At 42.3% G+C, this 20846-nt stretch overlaps 2 protein-coding genes and 1 long non-coding RNA gene across 5 annotated transcripts; 2 read left to right on the top strand and 1 right to left on the bottom strand.

Annotated features, from left to right (window-relative positions):
- The first annotated feature begins 1145 nt into the window (after positions 1 to 1145).
- On the top strand, positions 1146 to 2129 carry LOC119727881 (lectin L6-like). Its single transcript, XM_038199958.1, has one exon. The coding sequence runs from the start codon at positions 1146 to 1148 to the stop codon at positions 2049 to 2051; it is 906 nt and encodes a 301-aa protein (XP_038055886.1). The 3' UTR covers positions 2052 to 2129.
- Positions 2130 to 2622: 493 nt separating this feature from the next.
- On the bottom strand, positions 2623 to 14224 carry LOC119727670. The gene is made up of 2 exons (XR_005270993.1): positions 14160 to 14224; positions 2623 to 3486 (listed from the first exon to the last, which is right to left on the bottom strand). It is a non-coding gene; the product is annotated as an uncharacterized LOC119727670 (long non-coding RNA).
- Positions 8017 to 19232, top strand: LOC119727669. 3 transcript variants are annotated; one of them, XM_038199666.1, is made up of 6 exons: positions 8017 to 8224; positions 13112 to 13271; positions 14220 to 14342; positions 15084 to 15219; positions 15419 to 15514; positions 17113 to 19232. In XM_038199666.1, the coding sequence occupies exons 2-6, from the start codon at positions 13146 to 13148 to the stop codon at positions 17301 to 17303; spliced, it is 672 nt and encodes a 223-aa protein (XP_038055594.1). In that variant the 5' UTR covers positions 8017 to 8224; positions 13112 to 13145; the 3' UTR covers positions 17304 to 19232. The 3 variants fall into 3 exon arrangements, with proteins under 3 accessions (XP_038055594.1, XP_038055595.1, XP_038055593.1); XM_038199667.1 differs by lacking the exon at positions 8017 to 8224 and adding an exon at positions 10408 to 10452; XM_038199665.1 differs by lacking the exon at positions 8017 to 8224 and adding an exon at positions 10786 to 10899.
- The last annotated feature ends 1614 nt before the right edge of the window (positions 19233 to 20846 follow it).

The following is a 20846-nucleotide window of genomic DNA, read 5'->3' as shown; positions in this document are numbered from 1 at the left end:
TTGGGTGAGAATATCTCAAAAAGTCAATGGTCAACCCACCCAAAATTGAAAAGAAAATGAAAGATGACATGTTGATCATCATTTTTCTGTGCAGCTTGAATACCTGTGAGAGTTCTGAGTATTTTTAAATGAATTTTGAAGTATGGACATTTAGCACTAGTGTCTATGGGAATTTATTTGCAGGCGCGCACCCATATACTGCTAGCTGCCATTTTCTCCCAACTGACGCATGCACATTGCGTTTTATTTTCGTATGATGCGACGGCTGTTTACTGTCGCAGCTAAAACAGACATCGTTTTAGACACGTTTCAAGTCCTTTCCTCTCTCACCGCACCGCACGCGGTCGCACGTGCGCCCGCGTGTGTGTGCCACTGATCTCTATTATAAAGACTGGATAGCTAATAAAGAGCCGCACAGTGTACGAATTTGACGCCATATTGGTGAGACCGGCTGGTGATCTACAAAGGACAAGTTGTCGTTTTTATAGACAGCCCGATTTCTTTTGTAACGTCGCGGTTCACTTGACTTATATTTTGACCACCATCACTGACCAAGGTTAACTACATTTTTTCTAACGTCGTGGTTACTAAAATGCCGCAAATATAACTTTTCGGCGTTTTGAAATAATAATCACTACGGAAATGTGTCCCTTTTAGAACATCATAATATGTGTACGTGACCAAAATGCGCGTCAACTGTTGATACAACGCGCGCGTATTTACGCGTAGAACGTTCGTATTATACGCGGCCATCTTCGTGAGACCGGGGGCGAATTGGTCAATATGCGAAGTCTACTGTGTGAATGTTGTATGCATATCCGCTATCCAGTCTTTATATAGAGATCAGTGGGTGTATCGCACAGCCAGGCAAAGCGGAGCTAGCTACGTGTGCCGCGGACCGTTTGTTCAGCTCAGATTTAAAAAATAACCTTGGCTATGTAGACAGCATTGGTCAAGGCTAGAATCAGTCTAGGGATGAGCAAAATAATTTTTCCTTTGGAAACGTAACCATTCTCGTCTCCCACAAAAACGGGAAAGATTACCAAATGTTCCTCTTCGGCAAACATTTGGTCTGGTATTGACCACAGGTGTTTAGATCACGCAAGGCGTGATGGGAACCAACATGGCGCAGCAGGATCGTACCCATGGAAAAGAGGTTGTCATTAGAGTCGAGGCTCATGAATGCACCCAAGACGTTTAGAGGTGTTTTTTTTTCTTTTTCCGCCTTCAGTTTGGTGTGGGCCCTCTGCATCATCACTGAGGCTCTTGGGCCAACTTGCGCTTGCCAGCCGGCGACCACGTCATGGCGTCACCTCCCTGGGGCCTTGAAGCACGTATCAGTGGGCCTGTCAGGAGTATGGGGCGTCAACGTTCACGATAACATCTACTACAGAGGCAACTCGTACGGTGAGGAAGAGAGCGCAACCTGTGCGGCCTGGCAACAAATCGGTGGGGCTCTAAAACAGCTTGACGTGGGGAAGAACGTAGTGTGGGGCGTAAACTCAAACGATAACATCTATTACAGACAAGGCATATCCGCGACTAATCCAACTGGTACGGGATGGGCACAGGTGTCTGGGGCCTTGAAACACGTCAGTGTTAGTCAAAATGGGCATGTTTGGGGGGTCAATAGGAATGACAACATCTATCACCGCATTGGGGCAAGCAACTGCAACCAGGGCGGGGACTCTTGGAGGCAGATTGGAGGGGCATTGAAGCAGATCTCAGTGGGTAACTCCGGGGTGTGGGGTGTGACTGCGGGCGATAATATCAAATACAGGGTGGGTACTTACGGTGACCTGCCCACTGACCCAGACGCTACGAGGTGGAAACAGGTCTCAGGCGCGCTCAAGTATATCAGTTCGGCTGACATGGTGTACGGGGTTAACGCCGGGGATGCGATCTACTATCGAGGGGGTGTGACGCCCGCCACACCCTGGGGTAGCACTTGGCATAAGATCGGAGGGGGCGCAAAGCAAGTTGAGTCTCTGTCGTGCCTGGTGTGGGTAGTCAACTCCAGCGACAATATTTGGAAAAAGAAAACTGACTAAAAGGGATTCTCGATCAGGAAGGCAAACGTACGACACACTGCAAATCTAACAGCAGTGTCAATTTGACACCGGTGGTATCTATACAGTGGCGTCACCAGACTTTTCAGTCTGGGGGGGCACAGGGGGGGCACCAGCATTTGATGGGGGGCACTTTATAGGTGGATACGGATCGCCGTCCTGGGGGAGGGGTCTAAGGGGAGGGGGTGCCCCCCTCCCCTTTGGAAAATTTTCGCATACGGAGGATGGGCTAGATGCAAAATGGTGCCACATTTGATGCTAAATTCGATCTGAAGATATCTCCAGAAATTGCTATTTAACCAACTCAGATGATGGGAGTTGAATATAACAAAATATATATATATTTTTTTACCAACCCAAATCTCAGATGGGGGGGCACTCGGGGGGGCACTAGGTTTTCCAGGGGGGCACGTGCCCCCCCTGGCCCCCCCTTGGCGACGCCACTGTATCTATATAGGACTACCGGTGTTCAATTTACACTGCAGTTTTGCAGTGAAAATGGTACTGGTTTGAGACCTGGTTAATTGATAATCACTTGAAATTAATAAATTCATGAGTTTTATCTTCTGCTAAGATTATACTTTAATTAGATCTATACATCTGGGTTATGTGTCTTTCAAGAAACAAATCTCATCATGGTTCAAATTCTGCTGAACCTTGTCCAATGTTAACAATACTGAACTGACATTCACTTTAGGGCGATTTCTAATCATGTGGAACATTTTCTTTGATCATTGAAAAACAACGCGACCGCCTTTAGGAATGGCTAATTGGAATATTTTATGTGATTTTGCTTTTGGTATAACGGTTTCCTTTAAGCATCATAATACTTGTGTCGTATGGTGCGAAGTGCATTGGCAATCTTAAACTAATTTATGGTAGATAACATAATCAAGGTTATGCAAAATTGCGCCTATTTTTCCTGACTGAAACAGATGAAAACTGGTACTTGAAATACAAAGTAAACTGAGAAACCATTACGGGAGACCTAATGAATTGAAAGAGTTTTCTGCAAGAATTATTGACAAGCTTCAGTCGAACCCAGAATTTGATTTCTTTATTGAATTTAAGCTTCTATTTATGTCGCTAATGTCTATATAGAATTAGTTATTTCCTTTCAGGACTATATGCATGAATAAATAAAATGAAACAATAAAAGCATGAAAAAAAATGTGTTTTGTGGGTTTTTTTGTCTGACCGTTTTGTTTCAAGTTCTTTCAGCGCCATCCTCGGCCCAACTTGTAAGCTTGTTTACATAATAAAGAAAAGCCTTGCTCTCAATAGTGTCAAGATTTTGCCGACGTTTATAGAGCAGAGTCTGTCATCTTGTAGCACTAAACGTTTAGTTGAAGAAAAACCTACCACCATTTATTGATTACTGCAAGTAATGTCATCCGTTTCCGCAAGTTGCATTCTCCTGTGGTCAAAAGAGACCAGACAAAAATCACGGTAAACTTTCGCTTGAAAAGTGTTTCTGTACGAGAGTTCTGATGTTGAATAAAGCCAAGAAGAAGTAAGAACCATTAGTGTTATTAATTCTAAACTATAAATCATCCAGCGAGGGCAGAACAATTGACATAGCTGGTGTTGGATTCAGGCTATTGACCCCCCCCCCCCCCCCCCGACAGAGGGCCTTACTGACATGTCAGGGGCGGATCCAGGAATTTTTGCAGGGGGGGGGGGTCATCAGCAAATCATTGCTGAAATGTAGACAGAGTTTGTTTTTGTCCGGACACTTGGCTTCCGTAAAATCAATAGGGGGGGGGGGGGAATGGGGGGCTCATACCATACTTCCAATGGGGGCGCTGTTCAAATCCGACGATTATTAATACTATATTGACCCCCTAAACAAGCTGGCTCTGTCTGAATTTTGTGCACAGACGGACATAATTACCAGTATATTTTTGGGGGGCGTCAGAGCAGGGGGGGGAGGAGGGGGTTTGCATTATTTTTAATGTATTTCTATGAATTTTTTTGACCCCCCCCTACATGTAATGCATTTTAACTGCCTTCCTATACACAGTCTATTCCATATTGTTTTGCCCCAGTAATTCGGAAAGAATGACGTGCCTATAAAACTGTGATGATGCATATAATGTGGAATAACAAACGAAAGGTGATTCAAATGGGTATTATACGAGCACTATACTTGTCAACTGAAAAACAAAAAAGAATAACTATTCCGGTTCTATTGCAATGTTCTACTTATTCAGACAAATTGGTGGTCCCTTCCAATATCCGATTTATTCAAAACTGTTCGACAAGTTCAGAACTAGCCAGCAACTATATTCCTAGGTTCAGAACTATCCTATCCAATTTATGTATGTTAAAACTACCATAATCAAATTCGCCTAATCGCTTGCCAGCAAATCTTATTTGCTTCTTTGTGTTAGCAGCGTCAGCATTCACATAGAGTTCCGCTATTTCTTCTGAGCACAAACGGGGATTCTCGTGTATCTTCCGTCAATTTGACATTCTGTGAATCAGATTCGTAATACAGCGCCACCACCGGCAGTAATGAAACCGTGCAATAGAACTTCCATTCACCGTGCAATAGAACTTCTGTTTTCGTGGTGCGGCCGCGCAGTGCGTTGGGACGAATAATTCAATGACATGTGATCAACGATCAACCAATCAGATAACGGGGATTTATTCAGGTGTTGTTTAATAGCGAATATGTGGTATGGAAAAATAAATCGCAGGCGGCGCATGGCGGAGATCAGAGGTCCGGAAGCTCAAAGACAAAATGGCACATTTACCTTGTACTTTGTCTGATATATTCTCAATTTATTCTCAATTTTTTTCGAGGGTGGGCGGGGGACGTTAACTCACCCCACCCCATTGACACCCCTGCAGACGCGCCCATTTGGTTAAGTGTGTATTCAATTAATAGCAAATATGAGTTCAAGTTCACACCTCTTTTTTCCCTTCTTCTTGTTTTTGTGTTGCTTTTTGCTTTTCGGGGGGGGGGGGGGGGCCTTGCCCCATCCTGGCGACGCCCATGGCCGGCCAAGAGTGTAGACAGCAGGGTTCGACCTAACTAGTCCGCGGGCTTTTTCACTAGAGTGTCTCATAAACAACAACGTGCATACATGTAAAACGTGTATATAGCCTGAAAGTTGACACCTGGTGGCGCGCTTCAGGGCCCCTCGAAAAGGAACTAAGGTTTTTGACATTAGGTTTGGTATATTGATTTCTTAGAAAATCACCCTCGCAATTTTATGGAAACTGAAAAATCGCATGACGTGAAAGAGAAATATCGTGCAAAAAATTGACCTCTCACTTCCGAAAACTTCCGTGTGCACTCGATGTGAACTCGATCACTCGTTCAAGCATGAAAATTTATGAAATAATTTTGTAGCAGACAATTTTTTTTTTAAAACTTGAGGGATTTATTTTCATTCACATGCAAATTTAAAGTGACAGTTGATAGGAACTGTATTAAAAAGTGATCTAAATGAGCCTGAAAAAACTAATATCCATCTGATGTATATTGGTTAATCTTCGCGTCGTTACCATTTTCGTTCTCACGCAAGTACGCGATGTGAAAAAAACCCGTGATCGAACAAGGAGATCTAGGTACAAAAAAAAGCCTCCTATTTTGTCAGTGTTTTTAATAGACAGATCTTATCAGGTAACCACTTAAAACAGTTGATAAAACTATACACAAATTGATACAGGTTTGACTTCTGAATTCAATGATTTATTTCTTCCTGTCCTTTCATCTTTGCCCCAAATTTTTTTGACTTGCCAGCCGGGCTACTTAAGTACTTAATAATGAAAGGTTTTGCGGAAACACTATGTGCGAAGAATTAAGAGAATGGTTCTGAAAAGAACCAGAGGTATAAACTCGACGCTCCGGTCAGTATGCTCTGACCGTCTTCAGGAGAATGCCTAAACTCTAAGAAGGAAAACACCTATGTAGCAGAAGCGAAAGCGATGAAGTGTGAAGTTAGTTTGACTAGTTTGACTAGCCCGCCGCTGTTTTGACTAGCATTTGGCTTGCGGGCTACCCCCCTAATTTCGAACCCTGAGACAGATGGAACAAAATAAGCTTACTATATCTAGTTACTTCTCGTGTCCACAAACGACACTGCATTTGTTTTTGATTATCAATAGCAAATGGTGGATCATGTAGTCAAATCGATACGATTATAACAAGGCCAAGAGAGGGTGGTGTGACAATGTAACATCTGTCTAGAATAAAACCCACGTTACTGGGTTTCGATTCAAGACATGCGACACCAAAATAATTTATTTACTAACAGGATGGTCGTGAGCGCATGGCGTGGACGTCATGAGCGTAATACGTCATCGACATGAATAATTCATTGCGTGAGTTTTAACCAATCGTATTTCTAGCTCGAGGTTGCTTGGTAACTCCTTGCGCACGATAATAAACGTGCACCCTCATGTGGTTGACCCAGGTCACCGGATTAGAAACATTCGTCCAATGGGAGCGCAATATTATGGATGTCACCAGCATGCACGCGTTTAATGGGCGATGTAGACGAGCTCACCTCGACTCCAATGTATTCATTTAAGATTAATTGGAACTACCATGAACTCTTTTTTATTCGATTCCATTGTAATATTGGGAGGAGGGGGGAACTCGCACAAAAACAAAACTATAAACTAAAAAATATAATACTAAACTTTATACTAAAATATAAACAAAAAGGGAAAGTTTGTGAGGAACTGCATTAATAGTGGAGACACCATACACATTATTTTGTAGTTTCAAACAAAACGACACATTATAGAATTTGTGTACTCAACTTCAACTAGTTCAAGACTTAAGAAAGCAACTAAAATGAGGTATCGAAAACAAGAATCGAAATCCGGACTACACTCAAAAACTAACACACACCAATCTAAAGTAAAACCAGATTTAGAAATTTTTTTTTTAAAACCAACAGAACAAACACTGAATACCAATAAAGTGTGAAATAAAAGACCTTATTATATTTTGGCTTGAAAAAAAAACAATGACTCTGCAGCAGACAGGACTGTATGGGCAGGACGAGAGGGTACAAAGGTACCGTAGGCTTCTCTGCTGGTGTCGTAATGAACGTGGCGTGGTGCGTGGGTATAATGCGGCAAAAGGAACAGATGGGGAACCACTACTTAACGAAACACAGCTAAATTACCAGGAGGAACACTACTCTTTAGGTGATTGAAGAAAACAAAAACAAATGTGAGTGATTTCTGGCACTATATAGCACTGCCTTAACCCTGAAAGGGCCGGGTTATTTTGACCATCTCTCAGCCGGGTAGGGGGCAGATTTCGCCCCCCCCCCCTAAGATCTCTGCCATCGAGTGACAAACAATTTTGAAAATCGGTACATGCATAGAGCATTTCATCATAAACATACCCAAGAAATTTCATGACTATAGGTCAAAGGGTTTTGGAATTACGGCTAATTAATTATTCATATGTATGAATGGTAGTTCTGCTCTGTGTACACGACGTTTAATGGAAAAATTAAGTTATCACTGTGCGTAGCGCCGGAAAATTTTTCTCTGCGCGGCAACCCGTCGTCCGATTTTTATGTTTTTGGTATCAAAAGATGCGCAAGGCTCGAGGCTAAAAAGTCATAACAGCTCGGGTCGCAAATTTTTTTAAGGCAATCGCGGAAAAAGTTGAGCGGGGGGGGGGGGCGGATTCCGCTCCCCGGCTTTTTTAGGGTTAATGATCAACTCCCCGTCACCCATATACGCAAAACTTCATATGTTGAAATAACCAGCAAGGTAAGAGTATAATTCACTCAATTTCTGAAGGTTGTGCTTTACGGACAGGAACCGCCGTCTTGTTTCAGTGAAACTGAAATTACATATCAATGTAATTCCATCACCACATCTCAAGAGACAAAAACCAAAAACGGCGCCAGATGCAACGTCGATATTTCGTTACCAAAAAAAAAGGAGAGGAGGGTTATAGGCTAATCATCACAGAGATCTATACGTTTGTCATTGCCGGTTCCTCGGTGCATCAAAGCAACGAATGACTTCTTGCTTACCAACCAAAATGACGACTGTAGGTTATATTAACGCCTCCAACTTCGGTCTGAACACCACTCCCAATACTGCAGTGCAGTAAGAAGCACTAGACATCACCAGACATCCGAGTCAGCGATAGCGCAGCATTATCGGTGGTGAGTGAGACTTTCTCATTTCGGTGTAAAACGTTTGCAGAGACAGTTGGAAAATTAAGCCAAAAAATGTTATTTTATCTCATTCATTTGAGTTGTTTAACTAAAAAAAATTAGGCCTGATGTTTCGGTCTTAACAAGACCGTGACCTGCTTCAGACTGACAGTGGTACAAGAAACATTTACGTAGGGGACACACAAGGGTGGAAGGAGAACACAAATTGAGGTATTAAACATGAAGAGGGCGTGGACCAAGGGAGTGTGGCAGTAGGTGAAGATCAAAGGGAAGGGGCAGGAAGGAACAAGGGGAGGGGGTTGAGAAGGGAGGGAAGTGTGAGATGAATAGGTGTGTAAAAGGAGGGATTGTTCGGCAGGAGAAGGAAAAGGGATGTGACACAGGGTAATAAGGCCAAAAAAAGGTCTCCGGTTTCTGGTATGGAGCTTGCCCAAAAAGTGGTGCGGCGACGCAGCTTTTTTTTTTTTTTACCTGATTTTTTTGCTTCAAATGTCGGCTGATGACTGCAAATGGTGTCCGACTAAACTGAGTGCAAATATATGGGAGTCCAGAGAGGCCACATAAAGCTTATTCTCGACCATAACCCCATCTAAAAACACGTTAAAATTGTGCAGCAGCAGGATTCCAGTCAAACCAGTGAGTTTGGCGGTTTTGAGACATCATCTTTCATTGAAAAAAAAACTTTTTCATTTTGCCGACGCGCATGGCTACGGCGACGCGCGCGCATACCAGAAACCGGAGACTTTTTTTTGGCCTAAGAAGAGGTTTTTTTGTCGCCATTCATATTTTTTTTTTTAATTCAACATCGAGAAACATACGCTTGATAATAAGTGTTCTCCTCGTCATGTTCAATATTATGTACAGTCGTGTACACTTTTGTTTTAATTCTTAACGCCGAATATTAAATTCGTATTCGTATAATGTAGTTTAACGGGAAAAGGTAAGAACCGTAGTATGAACCGGCCTTCATGTTTTATCATTATTCGTACCAAAATGACATCGCCTATTTAATATGCAATAATTTCAAACCTACGTGCGTCAGCCTCGGTGGTCCACTAGCCCTGTTTATCGTTTGATATCATGACAACAATGCGTATTGCAAGCATACCAGGAAGGCAGTATGAATGAGAGCCGAACACTGGTTCTCGGTTTTTCTTTTAAGTCATTTCATTTGAGAGGGAATCAGTCTAGCCTTGACGAATGCTGTCTAGCCAAGCTTTTTACCTGAACAAACGGTCCGATCCGGCAGACGTACGTATACAGGTTGTTGTCAGTACATGTACATGTAAATGTACATTACAGCGCACGTTGCCGACCGGTACGCATACAGTACCTATGTGCGTACCATACGTACGTACTACGTACACCCCATGCGGTAACCACTACGCGGCCTCATGAGGCGCCGATCTTCCACGGCATGGTTACTGTACATACTGTACGTCCGGCCGTGTACAGTGCGGATTTGTGTCTGGGGCCGGCGCGGGGTGTATTTACTGATCTCTATTATAAAGACTGGATAGCTAATAAAGAGCCGCACAATGTACGAATTTGACGCCATATTGGTGAGACCGGCTGGTGATCTACAAAGGACAAGTTGTCGTTTTTATAGACAGCATGATTTCTTTTGTAACGTCGCGGTTCACTTGACTTATATTTTGACCACCATCACTGACCAAGGTTAACTACAATTTTTCTAACGTCGTGGTTACTAAATGCCGCAAATATAACTTTTTCGGCGTTTTGAAATAATAATCACTACGGAAATGTGTCCCTTTTAGAACATCATAATATGTGTACGTGACCAAAATGCGCGTCAACTGTTGATACAACGCGCGCGTATTTACGCGTAGAACGTTCGTATTATACGCGGCCATCTTCGTGAGACCGGGGGCGAATTGGTCAACATGCAAAGTCTACTGTGTGAATGTTGTATGCATATCCGCTATCCAGTCTTTATATAGAGATCAGTGGTGTGTGCATACACACGTACTGCTGTACACGAGATGAGCCGAGCAGCCAATCGTCTGCGGGGTTTTTTCGGGGTTGCGACATGAAACAGCCGTCAATCTGTCCAAGTGACTCGGACGCGTCCTGGTTATTTGTCAGGGTCAGGTTAAAATCTAATTTCTACACGTTTGTATGGGTCTTTACTGATGGGCAAATTTCGTCGAAATTACACAGCCGAAACAATCGGACGGGCAATTTTAGATTTCTAGGTGAGTACTCAACACCCACACGGAATTATGTATGTCGGATCGATTTCGCCAGGTTCGAAATGAAACAAGAACGTGGCGTTGTATACAACGCCACGTTCACGGGTCTAATTCCAACCATATCGATTTCAAACTCGAGTGTTTTAATCATGAATTGTTTTCAGTTGAGACTGTTTCGTTATGTTTTTGAATTTGACAAAAAGGGATGAAAAGATCCATCAGTAAACAGTCCACCAAAACTGACAACTTGTGACCATACAGCGCAGCGTATTCATCGCGCCAAAATGACGTACATGTACTGTTGCGCAATGCAAAGCATACCCCCTCCATCCCAAATGGTCGAGCCCAATGTAAGATCAGCGCACGCGCAACGGACGTAAACACACACACATGACATGCATGAACAACATTACATAACCTTGCATTCGTCAGATCGGAGACGCGAGGCTGGTGAGTAAAAAACTCAGATTTTCCACCCAAATTTTTTTCCCATGATCCAAATGTCAATTGCGTGAAAATATTTCAGAGTTATGGATCAACATGGAGGAAGGAATCTCAAACATGTCAAAGGGCATTTCCAAAAGCCAAGTCATAGAGTGCTGACCCCCAACCTCGTCCCCAGTGCTTACTTTATTTCCAACACGGTTTCCAATAGTAAACCCTGGATAGGAAACTTTCTTCCTGATTCGATACCGCAATTGGCTAGTATTATACTAGTAATGGATTTTTATCGTGTACTTGGTGTTGTTATTCACAACATGCAGTACATGTTTTCGCGATCATTCGTCCACGCCTTCTCGAAAATATTAATTTCTTTTCCAATTTGTTAATATTAATATGAAATGTGATACTGCATATTGTTTCGTTAAGATCGTAACAGTTTAATTGAATAAAAATTGTGTTTTTGTTACTCACGCCATGCTCGCACTGCTACGAATTGACTCTGTTTTTACCCCAGACACCGCATACAAAAACAAATGCTAATGTAACGCACATGCAGGCACCAGACTATTCCTCATTTGCATATGTGTTCAAAAATCTTGCACATGCAAATGATCCAATACCAGGGTGAGAGAGCAGGTAGAGATGGGCGCGTACTGCTCGACACCCTGGGTACGAGGTTGGCTGACCCCCGAATTTGAAGGCTCTCAGAAGGCTGACGGAGAGAAGCCTTCTGATTTCAGAAATAGCTTGGACCCTACTATGTATCGTCGGACCATGTCCGAATGTTAAAAAGGCGATAAGTTGGTCCAAGTTACTCGGACTACCTAGTTTGATGAGTTGTCCAGCTGGGTTTTATAGTCCAGCAATATTTTTTATGCAAAATTCAAAGATTGGTGTGGCCCAGCTATAGATGGGGCCCCACCCATAGCTAATATCCGAGTGGTACCTAGCCCCATAAATGTGGCCTATTTACTGGACTGCCTCCGTAAACATAGGCCACACATCCACATGTACAAAAACGTGTCGCACTTTTTGATTTTCACATTTAGGCTTAGTTTGTAGGTTTTTTTTGCTTTAGAAGCATACTCACCCTCTTTATAGGCTAATCAGAAAGTGCTGCCTTTTTCAGATGGCTAATTTTTGTGAAATTTCATGTTGAAATTTTAATACGCAAATGTGTGCAAATGAATCTGGAAATTTCACAAAAAATAGACATCTGAAAAAGGCAGCACTTTCTGATTAGCCTATAAAGAGGGCAAGTATGCTTCTAAAGCAAAAAAAACCTACAAACTAAGCCTAAATGTGAAAATCAAAATTTGGCAGAGTGCGACACGTTTTTGTACATGTGGATGTGTGGCCTATGTTTACGGAGGTAGTCCAGAAAATAGGCCACATTTATGGGGCTAAGTGGTACCAAGTAAAGTCAGACGTGTGAGGGAATGTTTTATACTACTAGCACAGCAGCGTAAACTATAATTGTGACTGCAAAATAAAAAGATTGCCATGGCCCAACTGTAGATGGCCCCCACCAATAGCTAATTTCATAAAGCTAGTTCCAAGTAAAGCCAGACGTGTATCAGAGCTGCAGGGAATGTTTTATAGTTGTACATCAATGTAAACTGTAGTTGGAACCAAAAAATAAAAAGATTGGGGTGGCCAAACTATAATTGGCCCCAACAATAGCTAATTTCAATGGTCCCAAGTAAAGTCAGACGTGTATCAGAGCTGCAGGAAATGTTTTATAGTTGCACATCAATGTAAACTATAGTTGGGACGCCTCAAAGTAAAAAGATTGGAGTGGCCCAACTATAAACTGGCGCCCTTGATGACTCCCAACTATTGTTGGGCCAGCCCAACTGTGGAACTACAGTTGGGACCGTCCATCTATAGTTTGGACCGATACCATAGTTGGGGCGTAACAGTACTATCGCAAGCACTGTACGGCCAGATGCAGTCGGGCTAGTTTACAGGGTGACAAGCGATTACCAGATACGGGAATCTCTCCAAGGCGTCAATATTTTCTCTGCTAAAGTAGACTTTTTATGACATGTTACCGCTTTCTGATGGCTGATAAGTCACTACAGGGAACTGGTCTTTTATTGAATTTCCCCTCAGCGACAAAGCAAAAGTTGAAGCAAACACACCGCCATACAGGTATTGTTAGGGAGCAGAGGAACTTGGCCTACATTACAAATGACAATTTTGCTTAATCCTACAGTTCAGGCTTTTCTTCAACCAGACAAAATTCAACCATGACTGAGTCGACGGATCAAGACGTGAATGGTTTCCACTATTTCCGGACGCAAGTCTACGCAAATCTATCGGGAGGAGAGAAGCTTTCTCAGGTTTACGATAATTGGGCGGAATACTATACAAAGGTAGGCCACATTCTGGCTGGACATTTATGCCGTTTTTACATTGGTCACTACGCAGATGATTTGCTGTCATGGGTGTCGCGAGGGGGGGGGGGGGCAAGGAAAAAAAAAAAGAAGAGGTGTGAAGCCATATTGCTGTTAATTTGATGGGGGAGGGGTGATAAGGGCAAATGTTCCCCTGCTCACACTCGAAAAAATATGATAAATTGTGAATATAATGTAAAAGTTAAGGAATTTTGAGGAAAAATTTGCTTTGGCCCCCCCCGGAAAAAATCCTGGCGACGCCCATGTTTGCTGTTCGTGCACAGGTACTACAGAGTCCTTAAAACGTAAACAAGAGTAAGACCTATCTACTCAAGCTGGTCCCAAGTTTTAGCCTCCTCCTCTGAACCCCCCCCCCCCCCCACCTTTCAATGCCCTTGTTCATCACTTTCAGGGAAAAAGGGCCTATTATGTAACACACATCCAAGCCATGATCTATGAACCACCATATTCTTTTACAAGGCAGACAAGGTAATAGGACTCCGCATTTAAACCAATCAATAAAGCAATGAAAGATCACATGAAAAGACTATAGAACACTGCCCCCACGCAGTGTGTCCCATCCGCAGGGCTCTCGAAGGTGGTAAAAAAGTGCCCTCTCTTGTTTATGCACGGAGCCAATAATAACACAACAGTACTTTCATGCCCAAATAATGGGGCTTTCTTCATTTGCTACTTTAGAATTATTACATTGTACATCAAAATCTTTTTACTTGTTGCCTTTTCTAATTTTGCTGAAGCATGTTCATTAAAAGTTCCAAATTGACGCTACAGAAATGGATACAATTTGAAGTCGCAACCAAAAACGTTTGGAATTCCTTGGAGAGACTGTTGTTAAAATGTTCTTACCTGGTTTACAAAAGCTATGCTTGTCCGAGATAAATTTACGATAGAATTTTTCGTTGGCAGCAAACTGGCAGTGTGGGCTACAGCGGTCCGGCCAACCTGGCCGCCCTGGCGTCTGACGTCATCAGAGATAAATCCTCCAGGATCCTTGATGCTGCATCTGGAACAGGAATGGTCGGCGAGGAGGTGAGATGAGACGGGGGTTCGGGTCTTGGACTCGGTCAAGTCATACCTACTATCGATCCAGTGTGTGGAAAGTTCAGGTTCGGGTTCCGTGAGGTTCGGAGACGTTTGTCAGAACAATGGTTTGGTTCTGGCTCGGCTCGGAAAGATTCCGAAATTATTGTCTGACGGCAGCAAATTGAGACAACAAGGTTATTTTCTGAGTTCAGTACCAAAGCATGTTAAAGATCAGTCACTTTAAAGTGGTGAACATAGTTTGACTAAGGGTGAAGATTTTATTTGAAACAATCTACATGTTTTATTATTTAGTATTTATTTATTACATTTCTATACCCAGGGTGTGCCCAAACAGTTCAAAACTAGTTTCTATTGGGGTCCTGCATACAGTTCAAATTATTAAATAAAGTTAAGCAAAGTAAAATTCGCAAGGAAAAAGTGCATTGGTGAAACAGACTACGAACAAACATGACATATTTACAGAAATAAAGCTACATGTATAAACATTCCAGCATAGGGCCCGAAAACATGGAAAACCCAAATAAGGGGTTTTCAGCCGTAAAAAAATAAAAGTTCAAAAGCTGCTCAAGCCGCAGTTAAAGTGACTGGTCTTGAATTATTAACAAGCATCATATTATCCAGTAAGCTTAGCAGGACCGAGTCGCATGTAAGAATTTGTCTTGATCACTCCACCTGAATAAAAACTTCATTCATTGTTTTGTTACTTCTTGCTCCCTTAATATTCAGCTCAAGAGGCGTGGCTTCACCAACATCGACGCCCTCGATCCCTCCCAAGGTTCTCTTGATAAAAGTAAAGAGCATCAGTCTTACACCGAGTACATATGTGACACGTTGGATGAGCATCAGACCACCGTTCCAGACAGTAAGTCACAGCATGATTGTAGATCATTTTTAACATATAAGCAGTATTATATATTATTCTTAAAAGAATGCATCAGGCAGCCCTTCTCACCGTTGATTTTTAAATTTATTTTCCCAACTTTTGTTTCAAAGCCTTTACGATGTATCTCACACGGTTACATGCGTAACCATGTTTGATTTGCTGCTTAATTTTTGAACAGGTCACTATGATGCCGTTGTAATGTGCGGAGCCTTTGGTATTCCTGGCCACGTGAGCGACGCCTGTTTCCCAGAACTCATCCGAATTACGAAACCAGGTATTTACATCAAACTGTGACATTTCTGGTTATCTGAAGAATCTTACTTCAACAGGGGAGAATCACACTCACAAATCTCCGTCATGTGGAGCCCAACTGGTTAGCTATTTAAAATATTCTGAAGTCAACAAATGGGGCTTTGTGTATTCGTACATTCATTCATGGTTTGGTCATGTGGAGAGAAAGGAGGATGTCAACTGGGTCAAGAGGTGTACCAACGTAATTGTGGGTGGGCCCACACCCGTCGGCCGACCGCGCAAGACTTGGCAGAGCTCCGTGTCAGATGACATGCGACTGCTTGGAGTCAATGCGAGGGACGCGACGGACAGGGCCAAGTGGAGGAGAGCCATAGGGAGAAAGCAGGCCAACCCAGAACAGACTGGACAACGGCCTTAAAACCGACATGATGATGCATTCTCACCCAATGTGAGGGTTCACATGCTCTCACGTTCATGCATTGTCACCTGAATTAACACAATATCAAGGTCACACATTGTCACTATCAGAGTGTTGCGTAATATCGAGCGAGGTCACTGGACTTATCCTAGTGATGGAGCATGCCACACACGTGCCAACTGATCCAGCCAGCTACTGCACCTGCCTTCTTCTTCTTCTTCTTCTTCTTCTTTTTGTGAAACCAAAACAAAGAAGTAGTTAAATCTCTGGGTGCTTGCTGAGAAGCCACTCTCGAGTATCTGCATCAACATCAATCAGGTCATGGTACTTGTTTGGAGGGCGATAGAGGGGGCACTCGGAGATGATGTGGTCAGCAGTCTGCTGCTCCGCTGGTCAACTGTTTCACTGCAGACTGTAGTCATACAAATAAAAGTCACACCTGTAGATTTGTTTCCAGTTTTCTAACGAAACAACACAAAAATGCTCAGGAAATATGCACATCTGTAGTGAGTGGTGGCCATGTTTGCATCAGCGTGATCCCAGTTTTGGCAGATCTTACGTTATCGCTTCGATAGTGAATGTCACGTGTAGGAATAAAAACAAAAACCGTGCTATGCCCTCAGTAGTCGACTGCATCATCTTTTCAGAATTTAACACACTGACAAGTTTAAATGTATAAATATACAACATTTACAAACATCAAAAACAAATCTTCCAAATTATTATGAAATACCTTACTTGACTGTAAGTAAATAAGTCTCAAGCATCCTGTGAAATCATGGCAACTGATGTGTTGTCATTTTCAAAAAAAGTGGAATTTTTTAATCACTTTCCAACGATGGTCGGCCGACCATCATTGGAAAAAAGTGGGGTTTTTTTGCAAATACTAACCCCAATTTACCAAATTTAGTTACTCCATATTTTGTTTGCAGTCGGGTACACATTTGTAAATGGGTGCAAGCCAGCTAGTCTGTTTTCCTGACCCGACAATTCCCTGATGTGTATAAATTGCTCCGTTTTGTTTGAAGTAGGGTCAAGGAACCAGACTTCAAAAGCACTTTTTTTTCTAGGTTCTTCCAACACCTTTGAACACAAAACTTAAAACAAAACAGATCAATGTCTGTATCTGAAACTTACAGCAAAAGCAAATGTTGTATGTTACGTTAATAAAGTAACTGTTTTGTTTCCATTTTCATTCGTAGGTGGTCACATCATGATCACAATGAGTACCAAGGTGTCGGAGGACTGGAACGACAAGTTAGAAGCGGCAATTCAGTCACACGTCCAGCAAGGATCGTGGGAAGTTGTAGATGACCGTTGGATCACGTACCATGAACACGATACCATCAATGAAAAAGCAAAAGTGCCGATTCTCAGAGTCGTAAAAAAGTAGCCGACAAAGCGATGCCGCACAATAAAAAAAAAACAATGATAAGGCCAAAAAAAATTAAAAATCGGTCTCTGGTCAGACCGAAGTTTCGGAATTGATGCGGCGACTCGTTTTTTTTGGGGGGGGGGGGGTGTTTTTTTAATTTTTTCAAGCTTGAATTGTACAGACAAGATGGGTACTATTTTGCTTTTTTGTGCCCTCATTATACATTGGTGTTCTCCATAATTTGCCTTGGTGCCCTTTATCATTTGCCTTGGTGCAATTTCTCCATTCCTTGGTGCTCCTTGGTACAAAAATGTGAGGAGTTGCGGCAATAGAGGGCGCTGTTGAAGCTTCCGTGTTAATTTGACGGAAAAAAAGGTTGACGCGCATGATTAAAATCGACGCGCGCGCTGTGCAGAGACCGGAGTATTTTTTTTTTGGCCTAAGTTTTATAATAACTATCAAAGTGACTTAATGTCACTTGTGTAATGTGACGAATTTAATGTCCTGATTGTCTATCATTTGAATAACCACAAAATGTTTTGGATGCAAGGTGAACTATCACTGCTTGTTTGATTCTTGCATAGTTTTTGTGTTTAGCACTTTGCGATTTAACCGTAAGATGGATTTTAGGTATAAAGCACATTTTTATTTAGGCCATCAGCCTCGGTCCAAAATTTTGGCCACCGGTATCAAATGAGGGGAATAATCGTCATAGCGTTTTTTGGCAAGGTATACACCTCCAGAGTTGGAAAATATCTGATAGCATTGCAGCGGTGGCAGCCTTTTGGGTGTTATCACTTTTTTTTTTTTAATATAATGTATCCATCAAAATGTTGTTACCACTCAATGGGCGGTATACCTTGCGCATGCGCACTATAATCATTTTTGCTAAGCATGACTTTAAAATGAAGTGGTCTAAGATTTTTAATGGAGAGCAATAACATAACTGTACTTGAAGTGCGCCCTCTTTTATGAAGTTTCAGAAAATGTACTTAACCCTAACCCCCTAGGCGTTTTTGCTAGGATAGGAACCATCCTCAATCCTCCAAAATTTTACAACAGCGCCTAAATTCTTCAAAATTTCAGACATTCCTGCCTCAAAATGCATTCGTCCTCAATCCTCCAAAACCCTCCTCATCCAAAAATGTTGCACTTATGTTCAAATGAAGGGTACCCAGCCCCTCAATCCTTCAAAGTCGTCAGACAGTCCTGCCTCAAAATGCCATTCAGCCTCAATCCTCCAAAGTCCTTTTCTGAAAAAAATACCATTCAGCCTCAATCCTCCAAAATGCTGATCTAAAAAATACCATTCAGCCTCAATCCTCCAAAATTCTCCAAAACCACAAGGAAGATTTTGGAGGATTGAGGATGGTTAGGGTTAATGAAGAATCTTACAGGTTAAGGGCAATATGACGTTCTGGAACGAAGTTGGTTTCCAAAATTCATATCTAACCCCTTACCCCAGGGCCTTTTTTGCTAGGAACCATCCTCCATCCTCCAAATGTTGCACTTGTGTTCAAATTAACCAATACTGAATACCCATGTGTCCTCCATCCTCCAAAAGTTTACGTTACATTCATCATCAATCCTCCAGAATCCTCCAAAACTGCACGGAGGACTTTGGAGGATTGAGGAGGATTAGGATTAAGCTTCTTATTTGAATCTGAAGATTGTTATCCCTTCACTAGTGTCTGGACATCTTTTACAGATCAGTTTCTAAAGAGGAGTCGAGATGCTGTGGGTGAGGTTTTCCTCTTAACATACAAGAACAAATCAATATGCAATCTGCAAAAAAAGTGATAAGTCTTAAACAACTGCACACGTATTTATTGCACAGTACATCATCATGTAATGTACCTACTTTTGTTTAATTCAGGTTGTAGCATTGCCATGGCTATGTAGTTTGACCAAATAAATAAAACCTGTAATTAACTGTAATTAAATCAACCTTGCAGCACACATTTGTGATTTTCTAACCCCCCCCCCCAAAAAAAACCCCACCTCAATATTAATAACCCTCCTTTTGTTTGTCACAGACAGTCAAAATTTAATCCTGTTCTCTGCCATGCCTTTTACACAGGCTAGTCGCCAACAGTCAGATTATATTTCTTGTAGGCATTGATGTGGCAGTCAAAAGCATCAACTGATTGACACAGTTGGCTTATCAATCTACAGTCAAAGCACAGCCATATCAGGTTTCATAACAATCACACCCAGTCAATCCTGTGTTATGAAGGCAGGGAGCACTCAACTGTTAGTTTCATTGGTGGGCTGGCCTAGCCTTGGTCAATGCTCTCGTCGTTATTCGTCCCGTACTCGGTCAATCGTCGGCATATATCCTCACGCGCTATGCAAATGCATGTCAAAATACAGCGCGAACAGCGACCTCACGCGGCCACTATTTTTATGCAAATCAGTTGGAGACGATGTCCAGCCTTGGTTCAATCGACCATGTGAGGTTTTGGGGGTGGTGCTCATTATGTTAATAGCCTTAGCTGACCTTAAATGTCGTTTTCTTATTGGTCGATCGTTGCGTGGAAACTTGCATAGTGAAACGTGGCACCGTACATAATCCATACACATACACATTGTGTGTCTCTGCACACGGCACCAATGCACAAAAACTGTGGTTCCTGTCACGTCCGCAAAAGCCGGAATAGCTGCAAATAATTAGATGACGTCCGGATTTACCAAGGTGTGATTGGACACTCCACATATTAGCCCCGCCTACATTATCTGTATTCGCATACGAGGTCGTGCGCTGGAAATCTAGCGCAAAGTAAAGAAAAACATAAGCTTTGGCCGACGATTGAACCAAGGCTCGACATCGTCTCCAACTGATTTGCATAAAAATAGTGGCCGCGTGAGGTCGCTGTTCGCGCTGTATTTTTACATGCATGTGCATAGCGCGTGAGGATATATGCCGACGATTGACCGCGTATGGGACGAATAACGACGAGAGCATTGACCAAGGCTAGGCTGGCCTTGTTGAAATTGCCAGCCAGAGAGGGAGGGTTTAAAAATCAAAATGGTAAAGGGGGTAGTAGTAGACCTCTTTAAATGCAATGATTTTATAACTACACAGTTGAATAGAAATTAATGAAAACAGTTTTAACTAAAAAAAATGGCATTATAGTATTGTTACTTGTATTGATCCCTGGTGGGTGTTTGATCTTTTGTGTTCAAAAAATATGGCAATTCGGGCGATTCACAATGAAGTGCGTTACCAAGAGTTTGCCATGGAGAGTCTATTTTTCAAGTATACGGTCGACAAAACATGGCCCATTTGAATGAGTGTCAGTAGACAACTTGAGCTAGTTTGTTATAGATTGGGGCATAGCATTCTGACGCCTTACAAAAAATACCATATTGATAAAAAGAAAAAGAAAAGGGCAAAAAGATACTCGAATCATACGCTTACAAAACCACTGACCGGAAAAACTAACAATTTCAAATGTCCCGTGCTGCGAATTTGTTGACCATCTCCCACAATGCACTGGGAAAAAGGAACTCTCCGTGGCAAACTCTTGGTGGCGCACTGCATTGTGAATCGCCCAAATT

Source organism: Patiria miniata, unplaced genomic scaffold, assembly GCF_015706575.1.
Source record: "Patiria miniata isolate m_02_andy unplaced genomic scaffold, ASM1570657v1 HiC_scaffold_20, whole genome shotgun sequence".
Classification (NCBI taxonomy): Eukaryota; Metazoa; Echinodermata; class Asteroidea; order Valvatida; family Asterinidae; genus Patiria; species Patiria miniata.
The sequence above is the reverse complement of the archived record's forward strand: the minus strand, read 5'-3'. Positions and strand labels throughout refer to the sequence as shown.